This window comes from Hyalella azteca, unplaced genomic scaffold, assembly GCF_000764305.2.
Source record: "Hyalella azteca isolate HAZT.00-mixed unplaced genomic scaffold, Hazt_2.0.2 contig13959, whole genome shotgun sequence".
Lineage (NCBI taxonomy): Eukaryota > Metazoa > Arthropoda > Malacostraca > Amphipoda > Hyalellidae > Hyalella > Hyalella azteca.
The window spans coordinates 79,459-107,154 of NW_025943861.1; the positions used below are offsets into that span (position 1 = coordinate 79,459).

The following is a 27,696-nucleotide window of genomic DNA, read 5'->3' on the forward strand; positions in this document are numbered from 1 at the left end:
GGGAATCATGGATGTTGGGAGTTTTTACCCTAGACTTTTACCCTTAAAATTCTAGAAATGACGCGAAAAAATCGTCCGTAACCGCATGAATTAATTACCTCCATCTCTCATTGAAAGATGAAAAAATTATTTGTATCAGTTTTTTTCAATCAACACTAAAATGCCTCTAGTATGTGATTCGTAATAAAAATTTAAATGCTTTAAACTTGTAGGGAGCTAGGCTGGTATTAAAACATAAAACTCCTACATCTAATTTTAATGTTTTATAAATAAAATATAATTTTTTAAAGTTTAATACATTTATAGTTCGAAAATGAATTAGTTCAACCATGGTTTGAATCACCATATTCATGTCTAAAAAAGTGGTATACACACCGAATCGACACTTCTCCGGAGACGCCTGTGAGATATACACATAGAATATACATTACCTAATACGTTGTAGAAAAATTGAATGATATTTATGTGGAATGAACTATTTAGCTCCAGAACTACACTGATGCGATTAAAAACCTTCGGTCAACCCTAAACATATTTTTTCCAATAAAATCATTATTACTAAATCAACGAGACCATTATTGGAAATGTCGGGGATATTACTCCTGATTCTTAAAAGTAGCCTAACGGTGTTTTGCTCAGTAACTGGTCGTACATTAATTCCAATCAAACGAATATGACCTTGTAACAAATGTACGGCCGGACCCGCAGCCGGTCTCGCGGCCGGACTGCAAATTAAGTGAGCATGGAATATCTCCCAAACTAATGGACGTAGCTCGATGAAACTTGGTACATATACATATACTGTGAAGAAATGTGTAGCCTTATCATCTTAGAGAGATGATATTCGTTTAATGAACTGCGACGAAAGCTGATGACAGCAACAGAAACGAAAATCCGAACGCAGTTGTTTGCATTGAATGCCAAAAGTGAAGTGCAAAAAAAAACTTACCGTTTTGCAACGAAAGCCGGACAAATAAGACCCAACTTCGGAGCTATGACTATGAGTTCTGTTATGGGGCATAGAGACACTTGAAAACGCGAGCCCTAGGCTATCCTGAGAGCAAGGACAGATTATTAAAAAGCTGCTAACCATGCCTTGACAGATGCTGCCGTCCCCATTTACATAAAAAAATATAACTCAGTACTCACTGCAGTAAGTGACAGAGCGCATTTTCTCGTCGACGAAAACATGAAGTCACGGAAGGACAGACAGACGGACGGGCATGACGAGCACAATAGGGCCTTTTTTCATATATGAGAGAATGCGCTAAAACGGGCAGACAACACTCTTTCAAATAGGAGTTTTGGGATGCCAGCTTTCCCCTTTCGCTTGCTACACTTTAAATGAGCATTTGACGCCTCAATGCTTGTACGTTAACGCAGGGATGATTCAGTGTTTTTGCGCGACTAATTACTGTGTTAAAACATCTTCAGAACCTTTTTTTCTAATGCTCAACGTATTGCTTTAACAATCTGCCTGAGCAATTATTCTCCTCAGCTTTAACCGTCTCTCCATAGTTATTCTCATTCCGCTATAGCCACTATACATATCAGTTTCAGCTATATGAATCCAATTCTAAGAGACTAAAAGCAATCAACGCTTATTAAAATTATATGTTCCATGTTTTGACTCCATAGACGTTAGCCTACAATGGCGACTTGCACTGGCTCACACCTGTCAGGCTGTCACTTATGCCGGTCTAACTCAACGAAGTAGCTACGTTCGAGAAATTCTTTTCCAGACAAAAAAAAAAGGATGTTTGAAAATACAAGTTTAAATTGCTGAAAGATTCAAGTTAAAATTCGCCCAAAAGGCTGAGGCATCACACTGTCATATTTTTTTGTTGTGTTGTACAATTGGTTAAATTTAGATGAAATTAAAGCGACCCAACTTCAAGGTTTCATTTATTGTACAGAAATTGAAAACCTGCAGAAAAAAACATCTGAAAATCTACAATTTTTACACAAATCAGTTCAAGACACAAAAATAACAAGCACAAACGCCTATCAATACAACAAAACTAACATAAATGAGAATATCTGCATTAATTTATAAGGGGGAAAAACCATCACCAAACCCGAATAGTAGGTGCCAAGATTAAAAACCTACAATAACAATCTGGGGAAAGCTTATCACGATGGCAAGGTTATCACTTAAACTTAAGAAATACTTTTAATTACATTTCTTTATCATGAATGCAACAAATAATACAGGCGAGCGATATATCGTTATACTTGGTAGCAGCTTTACGTAGTACAAAAACCTGACATCACTGCAGTCCTAAGCAATATTATTGAACTAATTCACCAAAACAACTTTTCAATGACATCTGAGCTCATAATGTGGACTGAAACAACATAACCCTGATACACTATTACGAAAATAGATCCTAATCTCAATCAAGTTGATCAAGTATCCTCCACCATAGCAGACCTGTGAGTTGTAATGTTCAAAATTTAACTTGGAAGAAAGACGAAACTTCGGTGCCAGCGGTAGAGATGTACTAATACAAATAAATGCTTTCAGCTTTTACGAAGACGGACAAAAATTGAAACGTATATGACACAGGGGGTATAAAGGTCAAGCCTAAATAACAGCAAAAATTGAGAAAATAACTTACTCTACTGATTTAGCCGCACAATATTGCACAAATAATAACTGCCAACAAACACAATTCAGGAATACAAGCGTTATGATTTACATAGAGGACGAAACGAACATCCTCATCCAACACACTTCTCGGGAGTTGTGTACGTCCGAAGCGACATTATCACACGTCTGGAAGAAGTACTACGTGTTTATAATATTTACAGCGTTACGAGGAACTCTTACACAAGCCGATATTCACCGCATAACTAATGTGAAGAATTTCAGTGAGAAGTAAGTCCTGGTGCTCTACATAAATAAGAGTCCGGGCAGTAATGTAACACTGCTTTGTGTTATGCTATGCATTTTGCGACTTAGAACATAATAATGGTAAGATATACGACTTAAATCTTGGATAACTTCTTGTGCAGAGAATTATCAGTGACTAATTTTCTTCATACACATGGCGATAGGAAATAGGGAGCAATAACCATTATTTCAGCTCAAACGACTACATGGTAAATAAAGAGCAAGTGACAATGAATTAGCCAATGAATTCCTAAGATAATTCTTAAGCACTAAAATTTTTTTTTCTAAAATCTTCCTCACAATTCACTCATCTCACGACCCGAAATTATTCATTGAAACAACCTTAAAAGGAATGTTTTGAGTCAGCCCTTCAGTTATGTATGCAGTACAAAATTATTATACATATAGAATGTCTTAGCAGCATAGTAATTACACTATATATCTTTAATTCATTGCCATGACATGGCTACTTTCAGTTAAGTACAAAATTTGCTCAAGTCATTTAAATAGAAAATGATAAACTTGAACAGATCTAAGTTGGCGGGTAACTCTCCAGTTAAATCATAGACAAGATCATTAAAATTAAGGAAAGACTGACGGTTGTTCATTCCAAGGAGAAAAATAAATCAGAAACTAGATCAACAAAGTTAAAATACAAAAGTTATGATAACAACAAATCTATGCTGACCTAATGACAAGGTGGAATCATTGACAGGAAAATATAATGGGTTCTAAGAATTGAATAGTTTTGAACAGAAGATAAGCTAACCTACAAATTCAACTTCAAAAAGAAACCAATGAGTTCCAAGGAAGCATACCTGCAATATAAGCAAATAGTATAAAGTCTGATCACATGATAATACGAATACGAGTCATCAGGTACGAGGTTAAATATTCTGTAGAGAATCTAAAGAATATAAGGAACGGTACATAATGAGTGTCATTGAGGCTAGGACACATAAGCGACAAATTCAAAGTTTTGTGATGGACAAACCTCCCACAAATACATTACAGTGAAGCAGGGAAACGATACAGCCAAGAGAATTAAATGAATATTTTACGTAAGAGAAAGCATTAAGATAGCTTTTTATAACAGTGTAATTGCATTATAACTCAAATGGGAATCTCAACAGCGAACAAATACTGTTGAATGTAAGATGACAGCGGCACTCGCCGTTTTTCATTCTACAACAATCGACTAACCCTGCATAAAAATTTCGTAATATTTCAATGTTAACTTCGAAATTATTGATGTGAAAACTCAAGTGATGCAAGAAAAAAAAGGCACTAACTACTATGCCATGATTATTTATCAGAACTAAAATTTGATTATTTGTAGTAAAATATGTAAAAGCTATTCCAAGACACGAGCAAACATAGATAATAATATTTAATGAGAAAATATAAATTTTCATCGTTAAAACTCTGAGACGAGTATCCACCAGCAAACATAGCAACAAAATTTGAGTGCATGGAAGCAATCATGTTTCTTGATGAACTTCAATTAAAAGCATAAAAAAAAGCGACACCAAATAAACGAAACACAAAGAGGAGAAATCGCTAAACAAAGAAACATCAGAAGCATCTTCTACGTCACTTTCGGTTCAAAAAACAAAACCGATTCTAACAGATGATCAATTTATTCCACAATTTGTTGAAAACAGTAGCTGGAATATAAGGAGAGGGATTGTTCAAAGTCGAATATTATTATTTTATTAGTTCAATTATTATTGAACTCAACTAAGAACATTGGGCGCACGCAGGAAGGTTCTGATTTAGTTATACTGTGCGTTATACTTTAGGGCAAGTACACAACACAAAAAAGATCTATCAGTCCTTGGATTTAATGATTGGATGATTCTCTTCAATTTTGAAGAAAATCACAAGAAATTTTTCTCGCAAAATTTTTCTAAATTTTAAAGAGAATCACAAGAAGCAGACCATGAGGCAATTCGAGGTGAATAAATAGAAAGGCTGTGCGTTTCAGGTAGGATAATCAAGCTAATATGGAAGACACCCTCAGTGAAAATTCGAGATTAACAAATTAATAAGTTTTGCTTCAAAAAAGTTTCTAATTTGCTGGCAGATAAGAACAGAGAGATGCCAGCTTATAACTTTCAAAATTATCCTCCAATCCTTTAGCTTACAAACGACATAGAGCAATGAAAGAATCACAGGCTTATGACAGGTCGCCAGTTCATCTAGTTCATCTTTAGCTATTTCACAAAAAACTCTGAAAGCCTGCAGATAAATGTGAAACTGAAACATTGTTCCTCTTTACGACAGTGTAACATTTCTGTAGTAAATCCTAGACATCAGTGATCGTACGGAGAGGGTAAAAATGTAAAGCGGCAAAATTTGAATGATAATAGAGACCTCAGCTAAAACAGGCACATTAGCTTTAAAATTTCAGGATTAGATTGCGTAATGAACGTATAAAGTTGCGTTGCTTTCAAAGACTCTTATTGATAAATGATTTTTCACTTCTCTGTCCTGATGGTTGACTTATAATATTCCAGCTTCAGTGAATTGGTCTACATTGATAATAGGTGTGTGAAACTTCAATATAGTGAAGTTGAATGTCCTGTATACAGAACGTAATCGTATTCTGAAATGAGAAGTGTGAGAATATTGATATAGTTGTAGTACTACAAAATTTGTATATGGGAATATTAATTGACTTTTGTGACGCCAGCACAGCGTAAATATTAATAAATCTGCTACCTGCTTTCATGGAATCGTCTGTGTCAAATTGGCTGTCTTCTCGATGTGAATTCTTTTCCGCCCAGCTGCCGCTGCACTTGATGGAAATACACTTCTACCACGCGTCAGCGGTCAAACTAAAGGGCGGCTTTTGTTCACTAGAGAAAGTCAGCGATTAAGACAAAGTAGGCGCTAGTTGATTTCCATCGGCTAACTACACAACTCGATGTACGTGGCGCCCACGTCCTGCAAGGTGTGGTGGGCGCCGCCACGTCCCATGCTCTGCAGGCGGTGGACGTGGCAGCTGCACTACTCGATGTACGTGGCGCCCACATCCTGCAAGGTGTGGTGGGCGCCGCCACGTCCCATGCTCTGCAGGCGGTGGACGTGGCAGGTGCGGCACAGCAGGCGCCCCTCCAGAGGGTAGCAGCGCTGCTCAGGCTCGTCCGTCAACTGCACCCCGCAGTGCTGCAACAAACATGCCAGATCCTCCATCAAACATCGAGTTGAATGAGAGAATATTTGGTCGCTTACTTTAATGTTCAGTGAAGGAAAAGAGTAACACTGAATTAGTAAAAGCTTGAAACATAAGATGAAAAATAGGTAAATATACTTTTTAATGCCAAACAAATATCCATGCAGAGGCTCGATGGCTTAGAAATGCCTGAATTCAAATATGAATCCACAAATGGCTACTAGGGATTCTATTAATGTAAGAGAGATGGCCAAACTTGCTAAATATTTTGCTCTTTCTTGAAAATATCTAAGTATTTGAAACAAATAGATTTAACGACATGCATGGCACTAATTTTCAAATCAAAAGTATCTAAGTCAAAGGGAGACTATGATAAGTCTTCCTTTACGATGAGGTTTAACTTCCTTTATGATGAGGAAGTAATGATACTGATAGGCTCACCTCACAGACGTAGCAGTCGACGTGAAAGTCTTTGTCCATACTGACGACCCTGACGGTCTCGCCGGTGCCTTCCACGGGCGTGATGCTCTTGCCGCACGCAGCGCACTTCGGGGCAAACATCCTGGAGAACATCAATAATAATAACAATAAGTCAATAACAAAGGTACAGGAAAGCATCATAAAGTCAATAATGAAGGTACAGGAAAGCATCATAAAGTCAATAACGAAGGTACAGGAAAGCATCATAAAGTCAATAACGAAGGTACAGGAAAGCATCATAAAGTCAATAACGAAGGTACAGGAAAGCATCATAAAGTCAATAACGAAGGTACAGGAAAGCATCATAAAGTCAATAATGAAAGTACAGGAAAGCATCATAAAGTCAATAATGAAAGTCTAAATGAGGGTTAAACATTGCGAATAGTATGAAGCTAATGATGACAGAGCTTAAAATTTTTCACGCAAGGCTTAGAATGTCAGAGTGAGAAACGGTGCCAGGAAATTAAATGTAAAAACTAACCTGTAATATGATGACAAGCTAATATCTTTAACAGAAGTTCAACAGAATTGTACAGTAGACGAGTTCCGAAGTGAACGAAATTAAGAAAAATGATTGATCTCGATATACTCGTCAATTACTTTACAAACTGAACCAAAAGTATAAAATTAATCAACTGACATTCGTGGGGCCAAAGCAACAAAGAAACTGCATGATGCGATCATTATTCCATCGACTGTGTTTTTTAAATTTTTGAATTAGGACAAGTCGGAATGTCAATAACTGTAGTCGGAATGTCAATATATTCCGACTATAGTTATTGACAAGTCGGAATGTCAATAGCTGTAGTCGGAATGTCAATGAGGTTTGATAGTTATCTAAAAAGTGTCACCCATTGACTAGTATAAGAATTATGGGTGCTGTTAGACAATGAAATCTGTACCTATAACAATCGGTAGCTTTGGTAGTCTGTACCAGTGGTAGTCTGTACCTATGGTAGTCTGTACCAGTGGTAGTCTGTACCTATGGTAGTCTGTACCTATGATAGTCTGTACCTAGTACCTACGGTAGTCTGTACCTATGGCAGTCTGTACCTACGGCAGTCTGTACCTATGGTAGTCTGTACCTATGGCAGTCTGTACCTATGGCAGTCCGTACCTATGGTAGTCTGTACCTATGTTAGTCTGTACCTATAACAATCATCACCTATGATAGTCGTGGACACAATAAATTTTGTTGTCGACGTCGACGGTGAAGGGTACGCCGTCCAGACACTCGTTGCAGATGCAGCAACGGAAGCAGCCAGGATGATATGACTTGCCCATGGCTTGCAGGATCTGGCACAACATAAATTATGAGCAGGCGGCAGTCGTGACATGAATCACAGTATAATAGAAAAGAATAGCGTTGATCCGCCACACTGTTTTGTGCACCGGCATACTTGGTTCCACCTCTGGAAGTTTGGATTTAAAGATATGGAATCGCTGCATATTTCTGACGGAAACCTTGCCGTAATAATGCTTACAGTTCTTATCCACTTAGAATTTCAAGTCGATAAATTTTATTTTTTTTTCTTAGTTAGGTTGCAGTCTCTTTCGTGTAACTTTTGCAGTTTTCTATTGATTGTCATGAATAAATGATACGTTAGGCCGAAGATTGAAGACCTCAGAGTCATAACACGATAATTTGAGGCTCTTGCTTTGGTATTACCTTTGATCCATTGCTACATTTCCCCGGAACGAGGTTACATATGATAATTGTATAATTATCCAAGCTTGCAACATAGGCGTTCATCTCGCCTATATACAATAAATAGCTGACTTTTTATTCCAACATATCTCGCAAACACTGACCATTTCCATAATAAGGTGTCCACAAATGGCACATTTCTCAGCAGTCTGCTGGAAACCAGAGTAGAGGTAATCCTCCTCGCAGTAGACTTTGCCGTGGACGTTGTAGAAAGCCTTGCCCCGCAGCGCCCGGCCACACGAGCAACAGATGAAGCACGACGTGTGGTAGAGGTTACCCATGGCTTGACATGCTTGTCCAGCACCACGCACCTTCTCCCCACATGTGTGACATACGCCTGCACAATTGAATATGCTTCAGAAACATGCTTTGGGAAGCTTCGGAAACATGCTTTAGGAACCTTCAGAAACATGCTTTAGGAACCTTCAGAAACATGCTCTAAGAAGCTTCAGAAACATGCTTTAGGAAGCTTCAGAAACATGCTTTAGGAAGCTTCAGAAACATGCTCTAAGAAGCTTCAGAAACGTGCTTTAGGAAACATGCTTTAGGAACCTTCAGAAACATGCTATAGGAAGCTTCAGAAACTTGCTTTAGGAAGCTTCAAAATGTTATACAATATTAATCAAGTGTGAAATATTCGGAATAAATTAACAAATTGTCGTTAAAAATTAAATTTAAAAGATAAATAAGATTTAATCAAGCATCTGATTTCACAACACCTCTCACAGCTAAGAATCAGGATAACTTTGTCGTGAACAGATAATCACACGTTAATCTATATTGAAAAAAAACTTACACTTGATTAAGCGAGCCATCGTGAAAAGTTTTCCCTGAGCCCGCGAACTAGAAACTATCAGAATTAAAGTATTGGCGCGTGCGATTCCAATGGATTTATTATTATTAAAACTCTCAGTCAACCCTGCATTTAGAACCATTACTTCATAAAAGGGAATCTCATCCACAAACGCCTGTTTCGCAGGTTTAATATTCAATTTGAAGTTGTTATGCAGTCGCACCAATGACATTTTAGAACATCAACACCCAGGAATGAGATAAGTTAAATTTGAGATGGCCAAGTCAATTCTTAAAAATTCTACGGTATCACAGAGGGCCACGTAGCAATAGGTAACATAAGACTACACCGAGATAACAATTCTCCACTCTAGAGCCTAAAATATACGAGTTCTTCGTTAATATTAAAAGTCGTTAATATTAAAATCTATGAACTGTGAGCAACAGAATCGAGCGAAATTAGCAAACAATTCAATATGATATCTTTAAACGTAATTTTGGACATAGCCTTGGACCGACAACCTAGCACCGCGTTTATACTGTCATGTCACAATAAAAAGATTGAGAATGCAATGGCTCCTAACATTGAGGAATATGTATATATTCTCATAACATTGAGGGAAATGCGTGCACATAATATAGAGGAATATGCATGGACATAACCAGACGGCACTCGCGGAAAGCAGAGACTGCATGACCGATGGTGCAGTACAGCAGGCACTGTGCCAGCTGGCATCAGAGTAACAACAATGTATACATTCACGTTGTTTTCGGGGCAAACATGTAGGCACGTCGTTCCTGTGCACGTAACACTGCTCGATGTACAGGCATCGTGAGGGCGGTGAGCAGTCTATTTGGCTATCTGTCACGCACATCTTCAATGAAGACGGAAAGATTTTTTTCTATTCGAGCACAGTTCTTAAATTAATTATTTTATTTGACTATCAAATTCACATTGCTCATATTAGCCATTCTCTAAATATAGCACTGAATAGGTATTGATTGTTAATTGTGGCTCATATTGAAAGGGTCTTCAGCACCATATAAGTATGCATAACTAATACTGACTGTAATAATCACCCTCTCGCTTGCTGTTGTTACACTGTAAGAGTCTCGAGCACATCTAAGTAAACTATAATGTGAACACCAACAATAATTACTCACCGTAATAATCACCCTCCTGCTCGCGCTTCTCCATCTCTGCTTCTATTTGTTGTGTGAGAGCTTCAAGCTTCCGCTCTGCTTCGCTCATCCCCTGTAAACAAAACGATGCACGATCAGGTCTAGGATTCAAGTTAACTCTTCATTAAAAGCATTCTTCAACATACAGCATGCCTAATTCCTTTCATTTAGATACATCTGCAAACAATCCACATAACAAAAAATGTTACCGACTTGCGGGTTTGGTTAAAACACTTTCGAGTCTTGAAAATAGAAGCCACCAAGAAATTTAAATACATCAAAGATTAAACGCAGGGTGGATCAAAATTCCGTTGATATTAATTTCGAGCAAGACCGTAATTTGCTTTAGCGCGGTCATGTAGTAAGCATGAACCCCAACAATCATGGCTCTTTTTAATAACCTAGACCAAACATTAACATTATAATTGTGTTCCAAACTCAGCTCATGTGGGAAGTATCTTGTCTCAAATGTCCGTATAGTTCCTTCTCTTCTACCACGTATTCACATTTTTTGTAACTGAACCAAATTTTCGGAACAACAATAAAACCTGACTTAGAGACCGCGTGCAAGGCTGCTAGCGTGGAGCGCTCGATCGCTGCGGTACAGCCATGGTTAAACTAGACAACTAGTATAAGGTTGACCGATCAGAAGCCTATTTTTGCGATGTAGTTCGTTGTCCGCCTGTGACGTCACTGATCTCAGTGACGTCACGGGCATTAACCAATCACCGAAATGCGATCACACCAGTCAACCAATCCGTCATGGGCATGACGGGTTTGTTTACGTTTCTCGATCTCAGTAACGTAACAAGAAAGCTGAACTGAAAAACGGAACTTCTCGTGGGTCAACCTTATATAGTTCAATCATGGGTACAGCAATGGAGCCAAAATCACGGAGGCCAGCAAGCAGCACTAGACATAACCAAGCAATTGCTTCAAGCACGAGAAGGTGCTTGAGGCACACAAGGACTTTGTTCATTGGGAATACTGAAGACGTTGGAAGTAATGGAGGCGCATGATTCAGTTTCGTAGCATAACAAAGGCCACTCAATTTTCAGAACCTGAATTCAATCAGATGGATAATGCCATCAGCACAAGAAAAATATAATAAAATAGAACAAATATACACTCACTAAATGCTGAACAAATCAGCGCAAATAGATATTGAGAATTGCAACGTTATACTTGAAACAAACTAAGCTAAGCGAATTAAACTAAAATGTCAGCCTATTTCAGGTTCAGGATACGCGCGGCAAATTTATTAGGTTCGAGTTAAATGTTGAAGATGGTTCTAATCACAACTCATTTAGTTGTTGGTAAAGAGAAGTTATGCGAGTTATACGAGAGGAAGAGAGCAGAGGTATGCGCGGGGAAGAGAGGGGAGGTATGCGAGGGGAAGAGAGGGGAGGTATGCGCGGGGAGGAGAGGGGAGGTATGCAAGAGGAAGAGAGGGGAGGTATGCGCGGGGAGTAGAGGGGAGGTATGCGCGGTAAGAGAGGGGAGGTATGCGCGGGGAAGAGAGGGGAGGTATGCGAGGGGAGTAGAGGGGAGGTATGCGAGAGGGGAGTATAGGGGGGCGGCGTCCAGGCGAATGAATGGGAGTGTGTGGGGCGCCATGCACGACGCAACGAGCCAACGCTGCGCTGGAATGCAGCCCCCCTCTGGCCCTGAGGGGTTAGGGGGGGGCGGCGTGCAGGGGGGCAGGGGGAGAGCCGCGGTAACCACACGCCAACAACGTACACACAAATGATGACGTAGGGCCATTACGAGCGTCATTAGAAATTATAATTAATGCCACGAATGTTTCGAAAACACCGAGAATGTTGACTATAATGCGAGACAACGTAAATCATCGTGGCTTCTGTGGTCGCGCCGATCGACAATTGGCAAGGCAGGAATTCTTGTGAGCACACTCCATAAAATAGAAGGAAGACATAAGAATTGAGAATAGGATATCGATTCTATACTAACTGTGAATAATTGAAAATCGAATCAATGATGAAAAACTAAAGTGTTACAAGAAATGAATGAAACGACGACAGCAGAAGGGGAAACTGAATTAATAAATAATCGAGCGGGAGGATATTTTCAACGCAAATGAAACGTATAATAGTAATCGAACTATCTGAGCGAAACAATTAATTTACATTTAGTTTGACAAGAGTTAGTTAGTTTAGCTTAATAATAAGTAAAGTATTTAGACTTGATACTAGCAACAACAGTCTAGCAATGATACTAGCAATGATACTAGCAACAGATCATTAACATTTAGTTTGATAATAGTTAGTTAGTTTAGTTTAACAAGAAGTAAGGTATTTAGACTTGATAGTAGTAAAGAGAATGCGAGGGCAATGACCACACCGCCTCCCGCCCTCACCGGAGATACAACGGAACGTGGATGCTGCACTGCAGCGGTGCAGCTCACATGCTTACAGCGTCTTACTCGACCTAAGTATTAAAATCAATTGTTTGCTTGAATCGCAAGTTAACCAGCAATTTAAAAGCAAAGAAAATACCACAAAAATTCACCATATCTTTATAAGAGAAAACGTTTCGGAGTCCAGCTCCATCGTCAGTTCAAAACACAAAATTCTATTCAGAAAAAGTTCAGTCCTAGAAACACAAATAAATTTGAACTATTTGTGTTATGAACTGACGATGGAGCTGGACTCCGAAACGTTTTCTCTTATAAAGATATGGTGAATTTTTGTGGTATTTTCTTTGCTTTTAAATTCCTGGCTCACTCGACCTCTTACAGCTGCACAACGTCTTGCGCAACACTCATATCTTTAACTCACTCACAAACTCATCACTCATTCACTAGTGGAGGTCAGGTTCAGGTGGTCAACAAGTCTGTTAGTGCAGGTGGTGCAGCAGCAGCGAGGAAGCTACGACTCTGCTAACTTCACTAGCGGTGTCTGCTGCATGCATCGCTTGTCAAGTTATCAAATAATAATACGACCGTGATTTGATTACAATCAAACGTCTAATTTTTTTTATTTGCATCAATATCATCAACATATCAATGCTTGGCAAATAGTGTAATTGAGTATCCGTAAAAAATTCTAGAATTGAGACAAACCTTTGAGTAAAAATTCATCGTTTCTACGACCCGTATATGAAAAAAAAACTCCAAGCGAGAAAAGCAGCTGAAAACTTTTTAAATAGAGAGCAGAGAAGCGAAGGCCTCGCACGCCGGCACTCCCACAACACCCAATATGGCAGCTATTCTGCTCTCGCTTTAAAAAATCCCTAGCGTCGAGCGCTAGCCAACTGCCTTCCTTTGATGTCTTCAGAGCTGACTACGCAATTACATGTCCAGGGTCCATCGAGCGGCCAGAGTTGGCCAAGCATGCAACACGCAATATTCCTTTGATGCCTTCAGAGCTGATCACGCAATTACACGTCCAGGGTCCATCAAGCGGCCAGAGTTTGCTAAGCATGCAATATGCAACTTTTTTAGTTATGATCTTAAAACACATCTAACATTTCACATGCCTGCGCCAGAAAAAATCTCAATACTCGGTGTTTACAAGTTAGTATATAGTTTTAGTGGAAATTTAAATTCATGTGCCCAAAGTTCGCGATTACGAAGCCGCAGATATAAGGCCCTAAAGAAAATACATTATAATAGGTCCGGGAAAGAGCAAACTATTCTGACATAGAAGAAACCAACGACTCACCTTGGAGTATGAGTGTCTGAACGCCATGACAGTTCGAACCTTGATGCGCACAGTTTGATGGTTACAAGCTAACTAAACGTTCAGCTTGATAACAGTTCACGTAAATGATATGTCCTTTACATCAGAATCATACAGCAAAAGTAGGACACACTGCACTCAAAATAATTCATGAATTTATGAGAGGTTTCTTTGTTTTCTTTGCATCCAAAACTATCCGTTGTTTTCAGTGAGCGGTCAACAAAATTTTCACGATTCGCAACTGAAAGTTTAAAATGAGAAAGCAGGATATGAATAATATAGTCCATTGAGTTAGTTAATTTAGTTGCCACATGTTTACTAGCGCTTCAGCTATTTAGCTACCTCGAACCGGAAGTCAAGATGAACATAACCAATAAGATGGTATAAGGTTTCAATTATTGAAAGTTTCTCAAATCAAAAATAGTTCATCACCCGCAAGGGGTGGAAGGTCTCAATTGCCCAGCCCGCTGAAGTTGGCTCGAAAGAAGCAGCGTTAGCATCTCAACGAGACTAGTGACATGTAGAGACAGGTGACAAGGAGGGAAAAGTGACAAGGAGGGACAGGTGAAAAGCAACAGCAACGAAGACACTCGAACAAGAGGTCGCTTACGCGGGACGTCGGCCGCCCGCACGAGAGAGACAGCTAGAGAAGGGAAATGTAAGGAATCCTACCTACATAATAACTTAATGTAAGGAATCCTACCTACATAATAACTTGATACCACAACTGAGACCTGCAGTCAAACACCGTGGGCGCTCAGGAACAATCCCCCTATAGGAGAGCGAAATCCCATAGGACTTCTGACGATATATTCCATTGATTATAAACGCTTGCCGTTGACAAGTGAAACAACAGGCAGGCACAATTTATATTCGTCTTGCAAAGTTACAATAGCAACTCTGAGAATATTAACAACGATGTATAGATACGGGTAAGCATTTGCATCAATAAAATCTATTTACAGAGATTTCAATGCACGCCAGATAGCGATGCGAACAGTGCTAAACGAAAACCACGAAGTAGTAAAAACTGCAAAACTCAATAAGCAAAAGTCGTGAAAATTGAATATAAATCAAGCAAGCGAGTTCGAAATTCAATATATAATGTAAGAACAAGCTTACAAGTTATAATATGATTTTCATACATCGAAAATAAAATAAAAAATTCTCTCAAACAGTGATATGTTAGCATGTCAGAAACATCATTGATGCACTAGATTTCTGTTACACATCACGGAATATCCTCCGCTAAACTTCCAATTAATGTGGCAGGTGAACGCATTTTTCGGCACACTTCCGTCCAGCAAGACTGCCACACAAGGAAATCTGATTACGTATTCATCACAGAGCCCATGATAATGTTTATTGCTCTTAAAATAGTACCGCACAAATATGCAGCAAGTACAGATCAGAGAATATTAAGCAAAATTTTGAATATCAAAAGCTTAAGTTCTTGAAGTAGTGATATTTAACAGATAACATTTACAAGTAATTTTCAGGATTAGGCAAGTTTCTTGCCGCTAAAGCCACTAGCGCTCTCGGACAAAAAAAAAGCTCTTGCGCCGTTCAGCAGATGCGCACTGGTTGGACCAGACCGACGCATTCCACAAGCCACCATAGCACGGCATGGACTGCCTAACTAACGTGTGTCGTGTCCATTGAGAGGCAGCGCGCCGACCAGCCACACTGCGTATCCGTGCTACGCTAGCATAACTCCAGTCTAACTTGGTCATAAGCCATGCCGCCATCTAGCGGTGAGAATTGTATTCATTTGAATTCAAGTCCAAAACGAACAGGAGTGTTGGTTTGAGTTCATTGTGCAAATGAACACAAATTAAGCTTCATTAAAAATTTTCAGAATTCGTCGACAACCGTAACACAGTAGAAGTGGCATGCAAGTACTAAATGGAAACATTTGTGTCTCTACAGAAAATATAATAAGAAAATGTTTACAGCAGTAATTCGTATTTACAAATAGATGCATTGGAGAAGTAACTCAACACTGTACTTAAATAACGTCAAGACTCATAAAAAGCGAATTTTTTACTGCAAGTGGATATAGTTACAGGGATCGCCGTGCGATGACACCAGATGGCGCCTTGGACAGACGTCTCTAACGCGCCAAGTTAGAGATGCCCAATAACATCGCAACTTTTTGATAACATGCACGGAGCCAAGACACCAGCACTCATCATCACCCACACGAGGTATTTAAGAGCAAAATTTGCGAGACTCACAAGGAATGTGGGAGCTGTCGAGAAATGATAGAGGGCTTGCCATTGCGGGGCTCGTAGCTTAAATGATTACCACAAGAAATTGCGAGCATTTGCGCAGCAAGTAACGGACGACAAGCAGAAGCTCGCACACAATTAATTATCGCAGCTAATGCAGTGAAGGTTTTACGAGCGATGCTCGGCGAACAGAAGCCGCGTTTGAGGTGTGCTTTGCTTTGATAGAAATTAGAAGATGACCATGGCTACCCGGCACATATGAGACAGTGGATAATGCAATGAAACCTTGGCGCTCTACTGAGGTTTGTTGTTAAGTTTTACTCGCAAATGCTAGTTAGTTCTGTATTGAATTTGAACAGTGTTATTATTATGTCTGTAGTGATTAGAATAAGTAGATAAAATGCATGACTTGCAGTTTTACTTAATAAGCGCACAATGGAATACTGCGGCGAGCAAAATCTCGTGATGCGATGAAATAGATACTATAGGAATGTTGAGCTTTGAGAAAGTTGACCATTTCATCCCTCCCTTGATCCACACAGAGGACGGAAGGACGACTAGTAAGTGGGTTCTAAAAGGCTTGTGGCTGAGAAACGCAGTGCGTCGTAAAGAAGAGAAAGAGTCTTGAGAAACGTTATAACCATCGATGAGTTTGAACATAAACGTCAAACAGCTGAGCAACAGGGATTCGTTCAAGAGCTCCATGTTTCGAGGTCACTTGCATAGTTATCACCAACACGAAATAAAAAAAATGATTTAGTAGGTTAAAGTGTTACCTAAAGGAAAAATATTTTTCAATTAATTAATGAGAATATCAAAGTAACTCATCAGACAAGCACAGAACTACGAATTAAAAGCGTAACAGCAAGTCGTCCATTAAGTATATATGGCCTGAAGGCCTTTCTTGGAACACAATTGAAGCAGCTGCGAGAAATTGAAACGAAGCGATGTAGTTTTCTACGGATTGAACAGTGGCGGTCGTAAGGCATTTCCGATAGCTACCCATTACTGATAGAGCACTTCTGTCTAAGCCATTAGGGCGCTCTTTACTGCTCTTTTTCTGGGCTGATGATACAAGAACTTGCATACCGTCTGTGTTTATTGACAGTCTAGAGCAGAAAAAGCAACTACTATACTGTGGACATCATCCATGTCCAGATCTTCATAATCAGAATCAAAGTTTGCTGCACTCATTTTACAGCGATGAAGCTTCTCTTTTCTAGAATACATATTAAGTAGAATTCCATCAAATAAACACATATTCTCTTCATGGTTATAATCAGTTCGGTACTAAACTTTGATATTAACTGTATTAAAAAAAAACGAGATTTTTCGTCAGACTTAGGCTTCCATCGTAGCGCCTAATATTGAATAAATAAATAATACTATTGTAATAAAAAAATGAATTGGAATGAAATTAATAGAATAAAAAAATGAACATTGAAGGAACATTTTAGTCCCGCAATTAATAGTTATAGAGAAGAAGTGTACAGCATGAGGCTCATTAACATAATCGCACGGCTTGCGTTGACATGCAACAAATTGAAGAAGTGAAACAGCGTCCTAGCACATAAACATGTGTTCAAATAATTCAATCTTCCAACACCTACGAAGAATTTAGTACGACTTATTGAAAAAACTAACAAGAAGTTAATAAATAAAACTAATTCTCTGGTCTTTAACAAAACTTGTTTAAATAATTGTGTACACAACTTTATTTCCATAAATATCACATTATATCCATGCAGTGCTTATGATTCGTGTATATATTGAAGTCCAATTGTAATAAAAGGAAGCTTAGAGGTCTTACAAATTTACAGCCGAGTATCAAAAAACACCCGAAAACTTCTCGCATTGTCGACCAAGGAGCAAAATGCTGGTCATTTTATTACCAGTATTGGGGTGCCATGCCGGTGATCACTACTAGGAACACTAGTCCATAAACAATACCTCCCGGTCAAGTTACTCCACTATCAGATATGATGGCACGTCACTAAAACTAACAGCCAGTCATTTGCAAATTTTAAAGGATCTTATACAATGGCTGACTTCAATCTCATGAGGATGAAAATTACAGACTATACGACTGTAGTGAATAGAAAAAAATGCCCAGGAGCTCTGTGTTTCAGTAGGTTATGTTCACCACCCAAAGGGAAGATTTTTTCGGGGAATGTGAATCAGGAAAACACACCGTCGGTAAAACACTTCATTTAAATAACGGATAGCAAATTTTGCCAATTGCAGGTGACAGCGAATCTTCCGCACTTCCGGCAGCAATAGAAAACATTCGCCCAATAATTCTTGCATTTGAGTTCAAAAACGATTTTTGATACAAAAAATCGTCGGAATATTCCCCAATAAAGGCTTCTAGAGAATAGAACCTAATCGTCCATTAGAGGTATAATTTTATGAACTGGAAACACAGGCAATTACTACCTAAATGTCCTTTTGATACAAGGAAATGCCGACTGTCATCATCTGAAGTCCTACATCAAAGGAACAGGAAAAATACGACATTAAAACATAAAAAGCTATGACCTATTGAGATCCACTGAATACTGGAATCTATGGCCTGAGCACAGCGGTCGGTCACACAAAGTGAAGTGTTACATTGAGAGTGAGGCGCGAGAGAGCTCGAGCTTCGTGGACGCCACAAGCTTAAAACTTTCTTTGTGCTCCATGGCATTCCTGGCATTCCAGCGCAGCTATGATACGAGCAGGCACTCCCTCCCTCTACCGCCGTGCATAATGCTGCCACCTCACACCGCGCTGCACCATGCCTTTTACAAACATTTCAAAACATCAAACAGTTATGCCTATATCAACTAACAGATATGTCGATAACAACAAACAGATGTCTACGTCAACTGAGTTATGCCTATAACAATGAACAGTTATGTCTATAACAACGAACAGTTATGCCTATAACAACGAAATGTTATACTTATAAACCCGAACAGTTATGCCTATAACAACGAACAGTTATGCCTATAACAACGAAAAGTTATGCCTATAAGAACGAACAGTTATGCCTAGAACAACGAAGAGTCATGCCTATAACAACGAACAGTTATGCCTATAACAACGAACAGTTATGCCTATAACAATGAACAGTTATGTCTGTAACAAAAAATAGCCTATATCAACGAGCAGTTATGCCTATAACAAGGAACAGTTATGACATTGATCTTCATTCTATCAAACGAATAATTAACATGTTATCAGTAAATTGTCAATAATCAATCATATTTATCCATAAGCCAAATACGTAGAGATCAGTGGATCAGCTAAGCAGTACAACAAACGTGTACATCACTAGATGTGCACAAAGAAAAATTTATCTGCACGAGTCGAACTCATTTACAATGAAGATGGTGGGAAGACAGTTTTTCGAGAGGTTAATTGTAATAATTAATATTAGCGAACGAAGGCATTTCTAATGTACAAGCAAAATGTATCTCCACATCTTACGTCCGCTGATTGAAAAAAATATAACTCAGTACTCACTGCAGTGAGTGACAGCGAGCGCATTTTCTCGTCGCCGAAAACTTGAGGTCACGGACGGACGGACAGACATACAGACGGACATGGCGAGCACAATAGTGCATTTTTTCCATAAATGAGAAAATGCGCTAAAAATGAACCTTTCGAGAAAAAACGAGTATTCAGAGCAAGCAGCATAAGGAATGAGGGCTGTCAGAAGAGGTAGTCAGCTGATTTTTTAACCGTACAGAAAATGAGTGCTGACGAGACATGCATTAAATGCTTCCTGAATCGTCAAGTAAAAGCTAATTGCTATCCGAATCATGCCGAAGTGCAAACGCGATCATAAGATCGACGTCACTTCATTATCAGCCTAATAAAGCAGCGCTAGGTCGAATTATGGGCCGGCTGGTATAGCTAATTTCTGATATCAGAATATAATAACATTCATATACAGTATCGAAACTAAATTGAATGGTGAAAGGTATTACCTTCAAGCGAGGAAGTAATAAAAATATGAGAACAAAACCCACTTGCGACCACGAGTGACCAGTTCCAGAGCAGCAAATCATAAACGGAGGAGATAATGAAGGTCGACTTCTAGCAGCGATCAAGAAGAATCATGCCATTGTAAACTTCAACTTCCGACAACTAATAGCTTAAAAAACGGTAAGTTCAACACTGCCAAACAAATAAAATAAACGTTAGCACGCGACGATTTCCAACACTTTCTTGCAGCAGACAAATCAGTCGGAGGATATTTTTATGCTTTTCAACACTAAATCACGGACAAATTAAGCGACAAACAGCGAGCAGTCTCAGTACGTAAGGAACTGCCAAGAGGTAACATCCCCAGGGATTACAAGAACATTCAACAGCAACGACGGGCGAGTGTAGAGGCCGGTAGCAGTAACGGCAGGAAGCAAGGCAGCAGTATAGAGGCAAGAAACGATGCAGCATTAACTGCAGTAAGCGAGACAGCAGTAAAGATAACAAACGAGGCAGTAGCAGAGGCAGAGAGCAGGCAGCAGCAAAGGCAGTAAACGAAGCAGCAGCAAAGGCAGTAAACGAAGCGGCAGCAAAGGCAGTAAACGAAGCAGCAGCAGAGGCAGAAAACAGGCAGCAGCAAAGGCAGTAAGCGAGGCAGCAGTAAAGACAGATGTCCAGAGGCCCGGCAGTAGCGAACATAGACAGCTAAGGTGGTAGCTCACCACCTGCCTGCTACCTGATGACTACCTAGGCCTAAAATAAAGAAAGAACGTCTGGAACGCACAGCTCGCATGAGAATACGCTACGAGCTGCGTATGCTAATGCGCTGCGAGCTGCGTACGCTAATGTCACTGGAATGCGCCGCTCGTCCCTGGAATGCGCCGCTCGTCACGGGAATGCGCCGCTCGTCACGGGAATGCGCCGCCAGTCACGGGAATGCGGCATTGAGCGATCGCGCGGGCGGCAGTGGTCGCGGTCACTGCCGTGATGTAATGTCAGCCTGGGCGTCAGCTGTAAGCTTGTAATGAAAACTTCAACGTAACTCAGTCAACTGTCATCATCTCATATTTCTGATAAAACTTAAATGAGTCAACAGCAACGATCACATAATTTGAGAGCCTTTGTGAGGTGAGCGCGAGTAGAGAAGAGCGTGCGTGTAGAAGAGCGTGCGTGGAGGAGAGAGTGCGTGGATGTCAGCGCGTGGTGTGCGTGTAGCAGCGCGTGGTGTGCGTGTAGCAGCGCGTGGTGCGCGTGTAGTAGCGCGAGGTGTGCGTGTAGCAGCGCGTTTAGCAGCGCGAGGTGTGCGTGTAGCAGCGCGTGGTGCGCGTGTAGCAGCGCGTGATGCGCGTGTAGCAGCGCGTGGTGCTCATGTAGCAGCGCGTGGTGCTCATGTAGCAGCGCGTGTAGCCGCGCGTGGTGCTCATGTAGCAGCGTGTGTAGCCGCGCGTGGTGCTCATGTAGCAGCGCGTGTAGCAGCGCGTGGTGCGCGTGTAGCAGCGCGTGGTGCTCATGTAGCAGCGCGTGTAGCAGCGCGTGGATGCGCGTGTAGCAGCGCGTGGTGCGCGTGTAGCAGCGCGTGTAGCAGCGCGTGGTGCGCGTGTAGCAGCGCCACACTCGGGGCACACGCGGGCCTCGCGGCCCGGAATGCAGTCAAGGTCCCGCGCCGCGGCCTCTCAGCCACGCATTGCCTACACCGAGGCGGCGCCCTGAGCTCTAATGCTATGCAATTGCACACAAAGTCCATCCAGAAATCTCAGAATCACCAAAAATATTCATTCGAGAGACTAGCGTGTAGATATTAACGATGATGCAACCAAGTTTTCTCGTTTCACTGCTGTTTTCAATGTTGAGACTTGCTAAATATGTAAAGAATGCTTAGAAAAAAGCATCCTCTAAACACATCAGCTCATAAATGCCACAATTTTACACATTTAAGTGGTACTGAATTTAAATCGGCAAACCACAATAACAGCGAAATAATACGCGACCGTTTTAGCCTTGCAACAATCCTTATTGATATTTGTGAATGAATGTTCTTTAAACTCTGCAATTTCAAACAGTAAAATCAAATTTCTTGTCAAAGAACGGGGAAGAGGCTTTGAAGCGAGATAAAAATGGAAGTCATTATAACGATAAGTTCTCCACATTCACTGACACGGTAGCGCCGACATCAATGCTAAAGAGACATTCAACATTGACATTTCGTGGACATGCGTTATAAAAAAATTCGTAAGTTAACCTTTGCTGAACACATCAACATTAATTTTCCTATGCTATCCAGAGATTGCTGATGCGATTGCTGATCGGATTCAACTCATTGCGATTTAAATACAGCGCGTTTCGTTTCAATAGGCAGATGTGCCAGGCTAAGCCATATCAGTATTTGTATGCTAAACGAAAAATGGTCGAGTGAGTTTCGTCCACGTCTGTTTTCATGGAAGAAGTGGGAATACTGAACACAGGAAATAGCAGAGGAGTAAAGCACTGACACTGGATGAACCGCAGCAGGGAAAGGTCGCCTCAGTGACCTCAGCATTCCAGGCATTGGCTAAATCGCTAAACTGAATATTGAAGTTCAGAATAGAACAGAAACATCTTTAGAGGTGCCACTCTTACACCCTTCTCAGTTTTCACTCACCAAAACTATGTAAAATATTCAGACATACAAAGGTAGAACAAAATATTGGTACCGTACACCTTGGGAACATATTGGCAAAATTCTCAAGCATGATATGAGCAAACCTCTTGCTGCAGGTACTGCATCAATCCGGTGAGGTAGTAATTTATGTGAATTTATAATTATTTTAGCATCTCTAGCCAACTCTTTAGTGGTACCATAGCTGCCTCTAATTATTTCAGTACAGTGGCAGATATTGGCAGGATTAACTTTTTTTACTGTGTGCAAATGAACCCATGACTTCAGGTCAAACGTAAGTTTAATGTTGATTTTCTACAGAAAAATTACATTTTGCCTCAGCTGGATGAACCAATTCACATTATTGTCTGCCGATATTGTCCCACCAAGATTCCATGGAATCTTGATTTCTGTTACACTTAAAAAAAATGTGTGGAAGCTCAATAGTTCAGTCATTCATTGAGCGTTGTTCTGATTCAAGTTACAGTTGTTTTCGATCCAATGACTTGATTTAGAGCCTGATGGTTTTGCCAGAACTGCACTTTTCTGAATAATTGTTTTTCTCATCTTCCTGAGGTATGTAATAATATCAACTTTGAAGGCCAAATCTCTCAACATGCCAGGCATTCAGGCAGTTACTGTGACACTAGCAAGAGACATTCTAGCAACAAGAAACTTTAGAACATTTAAATAATATATCTTCTTGGAATATCTGCGCAAAATTTATTCTGATTAAACATTTATTATGAGTACAATAACAATTTATACAATTATTAAAATATGTCAGGTTCTGATTGTTTCTAACATGGTGTACGTTTAGAGATAATGCTAAAATGTTAAGTATTCCTATAACCATTTAAGGCAATGCTGCTCCATTAATATACTTATGAAATTAATTCAATTTTTGACAACTAACAGATTTTATCTTTGTATAATTGACAGGATTGCAACACTTTCCTGAGTGAAAACCAGGATATATATTGGTCTTCCAGAATTGCCATGAAACATTAATCTTTATGCATGAGAAGCTATAAAACATTTAATCTCAATTCAACAAATATTTTTAGTTTAAAAAAATCAATCTCCTTCTAATTCAACTAAGAGACAAGTACTTCTATATACTACTATATTGTACAGAATCTGCAACAAAATATGTCTCTTCACAATTTCAAATCAAATCTGTGGAAACATAAAGTTCAAAACAATTAACATTACAATGCACCAATACTTACCATAGTTTTAGCAGTGACATTGTAGGGCAGAAGAGACTTTCCACTCTTCTTTGCTCTTGACTTGTCAGATCCAACTGCAGATTTTTCAGAAGCTGTATCACTTGCCTCCCCTCCACTACTTGTTGAACCTCCAGCTGCAGATAAGGCTGTGACACTGCCGTCCTCACCATCTTTGAATGATGGGTTGAGTTTACTTTGCCACTTGCTCAGACGGTCGGATGCAGTTGCTTGAGCAGGATCATTGGACAAGCTCATGTTGTTCATTTGTCCAGTCAGAGAGTCTGGATTATTGCATTTGGGATTACTATCACTGCTGCTGTCTGGATTGCTCATGGCCGATTTTTTAGATATCAATTGCCGAGCAACTTGTGAAGAATAAGGGATAGCTGGTGGCTCACTGGGGTTCACAAAATGATGGTGTATGGGTCTTGTATTACAGGCAGTGGCAAGGCCTCTCACGGCACTGGACGGGTATGGGGGAAGTGAAGGTCCAGAATGATTGCTTGGCCTCAATAATTGTGATCTCACTACATTAGAGGAGTAAGGTGGAGGAGGAGGAGGCGGGACACTTTTCTGTGAGCTGAAGGTGGCAGTTGAGGTGCCACTCAAAAAAGAAATGCTGCCAGCAGGCCCAGCAGAAACAGGAGGATTATTACTATAAGGACAGTTTAAACGACATGATGAACCACATAACTGTGTTTGCAAGGGTTGTAGAGGCTGCTTGATCAAAAGATGAGATTTATTTTGTTGTAGAGCAGATGAAGGATAGGGGGGAGGAGCTGGTAATGTGGTTGTCAAGGATTTATCAGTGCCAGAAAAATTGTGTTTATATTGATATTGCAATTTCAATTGTTGGTCTGCATTATAATTGCCTTTCAAAACATCTATATTTGCATAGTTGTGATTAGCATTGACTGATGCAAGAACACCAGAGGCACTGCGCAAACTTCCAAGAGATAGCACTGAATCATTCAGATCCACACTATTGGATAATGAACTTCTGCTTGTAGGCTTCCCAGGATATGGTGGTGGTGGATTGAAAGATGTGGGGCTCGGTGTAGCAATGGGAGTGGACACCGGCGTGCAGCACGGGTGGGATAAGCAACATGTAGGAGTTTGGCAGAAGCTTTGTTGGTATTGATTACTGTAGTATCCCCTTGTTCCTACAGGGTAGCTCCAGTGGCCACTTTGTCTTGCATTTTCTTCAACATAAGCATTATTTCTTGGTATTAGAAACTGTCGCCCTTCAAGATCTTGTTCAATACGGGGAGGCAACTGATGGCTCAGGTTTAAGGGTGAAGAATTCAAAGAATGGGAACTGCTTTTATAGACAGGCACATTATTTGGACTAAAGCTGCCTAATGATGATTGATCACAGATTTGCTTATTGGAATCTTTTCTTTCCAAACTTGAAATATTATGACTATTCACAAGACTACTTCTTGGGCTAGAAAACTTAGAATCAAAGGAGCTGACACTTGATCTTGTGCTTGCATATTTATTTTCAATTATCATTATAGCATCATTGCAGCTTACTCCATTATGATTATGGCATTGAGCAACATTTTCATAGGTATGCAGCTTTAAGTTCGCCAATGAGTGAGGTTTTATGATCACCTCGTCATTTTCAATTTGTTTATTTATGGTAGAATCACCATGTAATTTGTTGCTAAGATAATTATGGCTTGAAATGCTATTAGAACAGTGTGGAGAATCACATAATATTCCTCTGGAGTATATTGGAGGAGGCTCATATTTTACATGACCTGAATAATAAGTTTGTCCATTTACAGGTTGCAAAGCTGATGTTGGATGTCCATTGGAAACTAGAGATACTTTTGGAACAGAATTGTTGTATAATTTACTTGCATCAGAATAGGTAGCAACTTGACACGTCGAAGTAGTGTTATAACCACTGCTGCTAGTATTTGTTGTGACACACAATATCTCAGATGTTATTGGCAATTGACTGGGGTTTATGGGCGTAGGAAACTTAGAGGCAGCGACAACACTCTTTGAGTCGAGTACTAGATGAGTGTTTGAGGAACTTCTAACACCATTCTCTGTGATGACATCCTTCCTCGAACGATCTGAGCCTATCAAATCGGTTTTTACGAGGGGATCTTTACTTAGTGCTTCAATGGCCCCCACGCCGCGTTGGTTTTGAGGTACGCGGGGGGTCGATATGGTCAAGTTTGTTGCGCTTGCGCTCTTTGCATTGCCATTTTTACTGCAATTTATTTCATTCGATTTTAAATCTTTCAAGTTTCCATTAGACGTCTTGAAACAGTCTTCCGTTTTTATGGTATTTCCGTCTTCGAGTATTTTATTATGGATGCTTGTCGTTGGCACCGAACATATTTCTTTAGATGCATCTTTGCCATACTTGGCAGCCATTTCAATGTCATATTACACATTTGTTGATAAAACTTGAATTTCACAGAACATCTCACACCATCACATTCACTTCCTTTAGCTATCAATGATGTAAATAAACGCTGTACTCCGAACACAACAAGTGGTAGTGCGTAATAATACCAATTCAAATCCAGGCAAAATGCTTCAAATAGATTTTAAAATAACCATTACTAAGAAACTGGTAAAAAATCATATCAATTATCTCTTATTACTTCAGTATTTCTTAATTTATACGTATATGATGAGTAAAACTGAAAATTTGCAGCGAAACGAACTAGTTTATATAAGAATTCGACAACACACAAAGGAGCAAATCGTTTTCTTTTCGTAAGAAAACGTATTGCTGTTTTGAGGTAAAACTATTTTTAAAACGTGTTTGATAAACGTTTAACGGAATCGACAAATTCAGAGAAACTTATAATTAAGCGACTTGAAGAAATTAATACGAAAATAAATCGGTGTGATTTTTTGGCAGTAAGCTTAAAAGACTAATACATCACCTACCTATTTATCTTGCTTACCTCATCTCGCAGCTACTTCCCTACGTCAATATGTCGATTCTTTTCGTCTCGCATGAAGAAAAATTTACACGTAGTTTACTTGTGCAAAGAGTGCTTTCTTGTGTGCAAGCGTGGTGCGCTTATAAATTGGATGAACAATTTCTGGAAGAAGCGCAACGAACAAGAGAAGACCGAGACCGATGATAGACAAACATCGTTGAGTGATCCACTGGCAGATGCCAAAAGAAGTTGGCGTTATTATGTAGTTGAGAACTTTACGCAGTTTAAACTCGTACGATCCTACATAATTTTAAAGAAACAATAAACACACCAGTGTATTATAAAATTACTGTTACAACCATTTATTATGGTTGTAACAGTAATTTTATGACAGGAGCCCACAAGACGGTCAGCAAACCAAACTAGAAAAATATCTCCTCACCTCACCTAACAGAAGTTTCGATGTATAAATAAAATTATATTGAGAATATGAGAGTAGACTTAAGAATTCAAAAATATTCGAAAGTGCCTAGTCCAAACTAAAATAGGAAAATCTTTTGATAGTATGTTCATCTTGGAATTAATAAGCATGTTAGATGTCTAACGACTGATGAAAACGGGAACGTGTTTTGGTGTGTACGAGGGTCATACGAATATAATCGACTTTTGTAGGCAAGCGAATAAGCCGGAGTGAATACACATACTCGTACATATCTATAGAAACTTTCAGTCCTATATCTTGCGTAGCTGCTTTCAGATTTATATACTAAC

The 27,696-nt window shown here is 39.7% G+C and overlaps 1 protein-coding gene across 4 annotated transcripts; it reads right to left on the bottom strand.

The window, feature by feature from the left end:
* Positions 1–1,892: 1,892 nt before the first annotated feature.
* LOC108682326 (LIM domain-containing protein jub) lies at positions 1,893–26,574 on the bottom strand. 4 transcript variants are annotated; one of them, XM_047883899.1, is made up of 7 exons: positions 24,008–26,574; positions 10,219–10,309; positions 8,367–8,599; positions 7,720–7,850; positions 6,516–6,636; positions 5,904–6,067; positions 1,893–5,762 (listed from the first exon to the last, which is right to left on the bottom strand). In XM_047883899.1, the coding sequence occupies exons 1-6, from the start codon at positions 26,402–26,404 to the stop codon at positions 5,909–5,911; spliced, it is 3,132 nt and encodes a 1,043-aa protein (XP_047739855.1). In that variant the 5' UTR covers positions 26,405–26,574; the 3' UTR covers positions 1,893–5,762; positions 5,904–5,908. The 4 variants fall into 4 exon arrangements, with proteins under 4 accessions (XP_047739855.1, XP_018026960.1, XP_018026962.1 ...); XM_018171471.2 differs by lacking the exon at positions 1,893–5,762 and having other exon boundaries at positions 5,769–6,067; XM_018171473.2 differs by lacking the exons at positions 1,893–5,762; positions 24,008–26,574 and adding an exon at positions 13,920–14,178 and having other exon boundaries at positions 5,769–6,067.
* Positions 26,575–27,696: the final 1,122 nt, after the last annotated feature.